The sequence below is a fragment of the Chaetura pelagica genome, unplaced genomic scaffold, assembly GCF_000747805.2.
Source record: "Chaetura pelagica isolate M959 unplaced genomic scaffold, ChaPel_1.0 scaffold47, whole genome shotgun sequence".
NCBI lineage: Eukaryota > Metazoa > Chordata > Aves > Apodiformes > Apodidae > Chaetura > Chaetura pelagica.
In genome coordinates, this window is record NW_009954140.1 from 2,509,547 (window position 1) to 2,516,950 (window position 7,404).

General features: G+C 43.1%; 1 protein-coding gene across 1 annotated transcript in view; it reads left to right on the plus strand.

Moving 5' to 3' along the window:
- Positions 1 to 5,066, plus strand: part of HLF (hepatic leukemia factor) — a 35,326-nt gene extending 30,260 nt beyond the window's left edge. The window contains exons 3-4 of the mRNA XM_010002764.1: positions 1,621 to 1,841; positions 4,851 to 5,066. Of these exons, the coding sequence (XP_010001066.1) occupies positions 1,621 to 1,841; positions 4,851 to 5,066 (437 nt within the window). The remainder of the gene's footprint in view (positions 1 to 1,620; positions 1,842 to 4,850) is intronic.
- Positions 5,067 to 7,404: the final 2,338 nt, after the last annotated feature.

Below are 7,404 nucleotides of genomic sequence, written 5' to 3' on the forward strand. Positions count from 1 at the left end.
CGGGCCCTTTCCCTGCCCCTTCCCGGGGCCTTTCCCTGCCCCTTCCCGGGGCCTTTCCCTGCCCTTCCCGGGGCCTTTCCCTGCCCTTCCTGACCCGGCTTACAGGAGCGGGCGGGGCCGGGATCGCGGCCCCCGGGCCGGGCAGCGCTGGGCGGGCGCCCCCTGGCGGGAGGAGGCGGCGCCGCCTCCGTCGCTCCGCTCGGTGCCGCAGCCGGACCCTTCCCCCGGGCTCGCTCTCCTACCGACGTGTATAGATTTTAATAACTTTGATCCTCCTTTTCTCTCCTCCCAGAGCCTCACTAACCTTTCTTGAAGGCTGATATTTTGTCAGTGCTATTTTAAAATAGGAGTTACAAAAGAGGAGCTCTCTGTTAGCAAGCCCTGCTTTGCACAATGCAATTCCCTGGTGCATCTTCTGTGCAGTTCCAATATTGTTGCTGCAGTCTTTTAGATTAAAGTAAGAACTACATTGTTAACACTGACCTTGGTTTGGAATTAGAAATGACATTTAATGTTTACCATTTTACACCCTAAATACTGCAGATGGAGGCACAAATAAGGAAATATTACACAGTCACAGGATGTTTGTGTAGTTATTATGAAAGCTGCCATATCTCTAAAATCAAAATGAATTAGCTAATAGCCAGAATTATAAAAGAATTTCTGCTTCTATCAGAAGTCCTTCCTCTGAAGTCTGTGAGGCTCGTACTTCTGAGGCACGTGAAAACTTCTGAAGATTCTGCCCCCAGGGACAGCCCATGTTTAGGCAGCTGACTTTAGGATCCTATTTTTGGAACCCTTCGCTGAAATTTTAAATTGGATTTTTAGTGGGAATGGTGCCTGAATCAGTGGTGTGGGACCTTGAAGGCTATACCTAAGATTAAAAAAGAAAAATGGGGGGATACCATTATTTTCTGAGGATAGGCTCCTTTTAATTAGATTTTATATACTGTAAAAGAGCAATGTAGCATAAATAAGTGCTCTTTTACTTTTTGCAGGGCATCTCTAAGTAGTCATTGTAGCCTTTCATGTTGCTAGTTTTCTTCACTGGCTTTTAGAATATTACCAGTTAGGATTTAATGGAAAATACTGGTCTCTTTACTGGACAGCACAGCTTGAAAATATATTTTCATGATTTATTGTCCTATTGCAAGTACTGTATATTGATTGTAAACTAAATGTACCTTCAAAGGTATAGGTAGGTATGAAGTAGATGTAAAGAAGTCTGTGTATGAGAAACCTGGGAAATTGTGGTGGATAAATCAGAGCTAAATGACAGTACTCATGATTTGTTCCTAAAGGTGGGCTCTTAATGAAGTGGCCGGGGTTGGAGCACTGTCTTCTTCTACCTGCCATCTTGTGCAGCTCTGTTGGATTCATTGATCTTAAGTGGGCATCCAAGATTAGCAACCAGAATTAGAAACCAGTTCCAAAAACAATGGCATGAGCATGACTGGATCTGAACGTGCACCCAACAAAATGGACAATCTAATGTATAGCAAGAGTAGGTAACAAATTTACAGTGTATGTTTAAAGAGTTATTGCTTGCAAGATGTCTAAGGGTCTTCTGAAATCCATGCTCAGTGATGTTATTTACATGTTTATCCTTTATTTCTGTAGGTCAGATCTTGCCAGCAAACCGAAACACACCAAGTCCCATTGATCCTGAGACTATCCAAGTTCCTGTTGGCTATGAACCTGACCCTGCAGATCTTGCTCTCTCCAGTATTCCTGGCCAGGAGATGTTTGACCCTCGTAAGCGCAAATTCTCTGAAGAAGAGCTGAAACCACAGCCAATGATTAAGAAAGCTCGCAAAGTCTTCATTCCAGACGACCTGAAGGTAAGTTGGAACTGGTGACGAGGTTGTTTCTTACACGCTCTGGGGCAGCTATTCTCTGAGGTGTGGGTTTGGGGCATGAATCTGTTTTCTCATGTAAAATAAATACTCAATACAACTCTTGTAGAATAAAACAATAACAATTCGGAATAAGGCTGAGGGAAGGATGTCCCTTATTAGTTACACAACAGTTGAAATTCATGAGATCAATATTCATTTCCTTTGTATGCCAGGAACTTCCTGTGTGACCTTAGCTTACTTTGTCCCATATTTCCCCACTTATGAAACAGTCTGATCATGTTTCCTTTTCCTCCATCCTCTGTCTGTCTCATCAGCATAGACTGTAAGTTCTTCCCAGGAGAATCTGTCTCTTGCAGGGTCCATGGATGTTTCTGTTTATTAACAGAATGAAGTAGACTGTGTGGAAGATGCTTTAGCTCTTTGTCTAATAATGAAGGGGAGCGTGTCTAATGAAGTGAACAGTGCTTACCTAGGTGAAAGAATCTAAACTAGCTCTAGAACAGAACAAAATTATTCTGCCAAGAAAGGTATTTTAACACAATGTTTCAAATATGTTAAAATAATAATAATACAGTATTTTAAAAGAGCACCCTTGTCTATTCCTCTCAAGCTTCTGAGGTGTGAAGAGCACAGAGCAGGACAAATTGATCAGCTGATTCAGCTTACCAAGCAACTGTGAAATTTGTCATTATTTACAACATTCTGTTCCCAGTGTATGACTTCCAAAAGGATCTTTTTTATCAGAGGTAGCAAGTGCATAATTATACTGTTGCTACTGGCCCCTGAGACACGAAAGCCTGTTGGAGTCAGTGGGACTCCCCGGCTGTGCTTGGGGAGAGGCTGGGATGCCATGTGTTTACACCAGATTGATAGCATTAGGGAGAGAAGCTGATGCTGTTTGCTATTTTTATCCCCAGGGGTACTGTTGTGCACGTTAAAAGCACAGAAATGACAATTCCAGTAGTGTTCAGGTGTCTGTTGCTGTCGCTTTGTCTGTAGCATCCTCAGCCTTTGGTCAGGAAGGTTTATCTGCACGTGGCTGTTTCTTACCTGGGAAACAGGCCACCAGTGGTGCTGTGTTGGCCTTGCAGAGTGCTGAGAGTTCTGCCTAAAGAGGGGTGTTGGATGCAGAAATGGCAGTGTGAGTGCAGGGAGACTGCAGTGAGCTCCTTAGTGCCATTCCTGCCTTTGTGGTACCTCCTGGGATCCTTATATGTCAAGCAAATGTTGGCCAAATCTGCCCTTGGACACCAGGGCTGGAGAACAGCAGTGTCCTGCATGCAGCAGTGTGGCGCAGAGTATTTCAGCTTGTGCCTGAGCTAGAAGTTCAGGGTCTCTCATTTCCCCGAGATGATCACGTCAGTTGCCCTTGACTCATTTCAGAGTGCTTGATCCCCAGTGCTGCTTCTGCCCTGCCATGTGGAATGGCTGTTGAGTTCTGGGGGAGGGTAAGCAGATTAGACCAGTCAATCGTCTCTGGGTTGCATGTGATTTTGAAATGCCAGCCTTACCTCTTTCAGGCCTGGATTAAGGGATTTGCCATAGCAATTTGTTAAAATAAAGATGGATGAAGGCTAGGTGGCACACTAATAAATTGCTTAAAGCTGATTTTTATGGAGTGGAACGAGATGGGAAATTATAAACAAGATTTGGGTCATAGCTTTTTGCTGCATGCTTGTTTTTAAGAGGGTTTTTGGGAGTCCCATCCAAGTGCAGGTGAAGAGCAATTTAGAGATACGCTGACTTCAAATCACCATTGTGTGTAACACCTTGTTAGGCTTAAGTGAGAGCAGTGGGAGAAGATGCAGAACAGTGTTAGGCCTGGCAGGGACTGGCATTTCCTACTGAGGGACAGAGGAGTAGTGGGGTGTCTGTTCAGTGCAACGTAGAAGCAGGTGGCTCCTGGTCCCTGTAGTGGGTATGGAACTGGGCTCCCATGCTTGGAGAAATGGGAGAGCCACACAGGCAGCTGTAACCATATAAGAAATGGAGGGATGGCTCTGAGAGGGGAAGCTGGAGCTATATGGCCTGACCAGGCAGTGTGGGGCTGAGTGGCTGCTTCGCTCTCACTCTGAGGGGACTAATTATTGCTTTTTGTGAGAGATCCTGCCTGCTTTGTATTTACTGGGTGCTTCCAAATGTCTGAAGCTTAATTCAGTTTCAAAGCAATGTTGAAGCTGCCATTTCACTGAAGGCCACTTCATTTGAAGAGTGACGTTCATTAGTGACTTCAGAGCCACTGATGCACCAGTGCAATAAGGTGAACTCCTAGAGGCAAGTCTTTAGGCAGAACACTTTGAGAATGTGTTAGCTTATGAAACTTCAGAGGTTAGTGGACCTATTTCTGGCAAATGCTTTTTTCCCCCCATAGTCAAAGCCTATTGTACTAATCTCTTTGAGAGTGGTACCACTGCAGCCATCCTTGTGCCAAGGGATCCTCTTCCAGTGACTTGCTGCTCTAGGGCACAGACAGGAGCACTTTGGGGCTCTGTAGACAAAGAACTGTGAAGAGAGGAAAACAGGTGGATGATAGATGGAATGGATGATACCATCAGAGAGTGTGACCCAGGTGTTGGTTGGCAAAGGAGAAGAGCAGGGCCATGCAAGACGTAAGTGGTGCTGCTCCAGCAGCCAGTCGAGAGTGAGTCACCAGATGTGAAGGTGGATTGTAACTAGGTCAGCATAGCTGGGACATGAATTGTACCACTGGAATATTGCTTCATTTTTCCTTGGAGGAATTCACAGTCAAGAGGATGAGGGAGTTAATGTAACCATTTTGACAGAAATGTGGGCAGGCATCTGTGCTCCCTGGCTGGATTATGCCCCATAAATCTGTTACTTCTGTCTCAGGGCTCTCTAGGCCAGGCAAGCAAAACGTGCAGAGTTCAGTCATCCCTGGCCCAGAGGCTGCGGCTCAGAGCACATCCTGGTGCCCGCTCAGTTTGCCGAAATCTAATATCTTGTTTGTTTCTTTCTGTCTTTAATGAGCAGGATGACAAATACTGGGCAAGGCGCAGAAAGAACAACATGGCAGCCAAGCGCTCGCGGGACGCGCGGCGGCTGAAGGAGAACCAGATCGCCATCCGCGCCTCCTTCCTGGAGAAGGAGAACTCGGCCCTGCGCCAGGAGGTGGCCGATCTGCGGAAGGAGCTGGGCAAGTGCAAGAACGTCCTGGCCAAGTACGAAGCTCGACACGGGCCCCTGTAGATTCCAGGAGGGGGGGGGAAGTGGGGTTGTTGTTTGGTTTTTTGGGTTTATTTTCTTTTTTCTTTTTTTTTCTTTTTTTTCTGTTCCGTTGTGGGTTGGCATCTGCCTAGATGGACAATGTGTTTCCTGTTTGATAGCACCGCACCCAAACCAACCTTTCTGTCTTCAGCACTTTACCAGAAGCAGAAACAAAACTGACGTTTGTTTTTTTGTTTGCGTGTGCGTGTACCTGTGTGTGTGTGTGTGTGCATATGGGTGCACATGTGACCACACGTCTGTGTGTGTGTGTGGTGCATCTCAGCACTTCCCATTTTTATGAAGCCCTCTCCAAAGGGTGCCACATTTTTACCTGGACTGTTGAGAACCGACCGCCATAGTAAGCTTTTTATTATATTTTTCTCAGTGCTGCTTCAGAGTAGGGTTTGTTTTGTTTTGTTTTTTTATGTTCTGGAAACCGGTTCCATCCTCCTGATTTACTTGGAAAGATCCTGGTATAAATGAAAAAAAAAAAAAAAAGGAAAAAAAAAGAAAAAAGAAAAAAAAAATTCAGTTTTTCGAGAGTAACGAGCTATTGTTTCAGTCTGTCTATCCAGAAAAGTTAACATGCTAGTAAAGTGCACAAATAATAATTTTAGTACTACACTGCAGAGATATTAATTTATAGATTGCTTTTGTTGTATTTTAAGTTTTGGTGATAATTGTCTTCAGATTTAAAGTGCTGTTAGCCTGAGTTAGCTGTACTCATTATAGAACCCATAATGGCTTCTCTGTAGCTGTTAAGGTTCCTTTTCTCTCCACAGACCCCAGGTAGGTAGGAGTGCTGGTGGTAGAGCACAGAGTGTCTCTTGCACTGTTTGTACCTGAAGCAATAACCCCGTGTACGCTAGCGCGCATGCTGCCCGCCTGCTCCTGCTGGCCCTAGGATGGTCTCCCTGCCCATCAGGAGTCTTCATGTCTTTAACAAAAAGTTTAAAAGTAAAAGCCATGTTCACGTGAGCATGCTGGTCGTGTCCCTGCTGCAGGGAGCGCATGTGTAAGAAGCAGGATAATTAGTTGAAATGAGAACAAAATTAATAGTATCAAATCAGATCCAACGGTGAGATCAGAGGGGCTTTTCTGTTTTCAGTTAGTGAAGCATCTCTTCAAGTTCCATTTTGTGATTAAAATTTAAATAAATACCTAAATTCAGTTGGTTTTTTCCATGTTCTGTAATATATTTTCTGTGGATTATATCTTGCTGTTTTAAAAATCACTTTTGTTCAGTTAGAAGTTGTCACTGGTTTGCAAAGCCCATCTTTCCTAGTGATTGTTGCTTCGAGTGTGACATGAACTGATGGTTCTGAACTTTGTTGTTTTAAACTCTCTTTGCTTTTGAACACACGTGTTCTAATATAAAGTGGACTTCTGAAAAATGAATGTAAGAGACACTGGTGTATTTTAGAGGGGGATGGTGTTGTCATATACTGTGGTTAATCCAATCAATTTAAGTGTTTACTATAGACCAAAAGAATAGAGATTATAAAATGTGTAAAGTTTATACAGAATAATTGTAGTATGTTCGTTTTGTACAGTATTTTTCAAGTACAAATACTGACAATGTATTTTGAAAGACATATATATAGCAAAGAGAAAAAGCTATTCCATGTTTAAAATATATAGCAAAGATATATATTCTCCATTATTGTACAGAGAGGAACTGCTTAGGGGTTTGTTGGATGTTGGTTTTTTTTTTTAAAAAAATCTTTAATATTTTAAGCCTACCACTGGCACATGGGCATGTTCTGTTCTTTAAATTAAATTTTTATGGAAGTAATATGGCTTCCCAGGGTGTTCCATATTACTGATAAAGAGAGAGACTTTGTTATCATTTTCCATCAGAAACACATAAAGAAACAGGTTAATAATGACAAAGCACAAGAGAGACATTAGTCAACTATTGATTGGACAATACAATATTTTGTAAAGGCAGAAAAATAATATATAACACAGGAATCAAAACAACCCTTAATAATTTCTAATCTGCTGCTGCTGCTAGAATCTGTTTCCAGCTGAATTTTTTTTAATCACTAGCTCTGTTGATGTACATCAGCTGTACATACTGCATGCAGTTCTTAGCACAGGAGGGAAATACGGTGCTACACGTCTTGCTCAGTCTTCTAAGTGTGTTGATATTGTTTTCAAATGAAGAAACTGTTCATTCCATTAAATCATTTTTCATGCTGCAGGAGATTTTTACAAAGGACTCAGCATTTTTGTGCAGCATTAGAAGTACCCTGACGTCAATAGCATTTTTCCAGTATTTTCCCTCAAATGTACCTGATTGCTGGGTGTCCCTTCC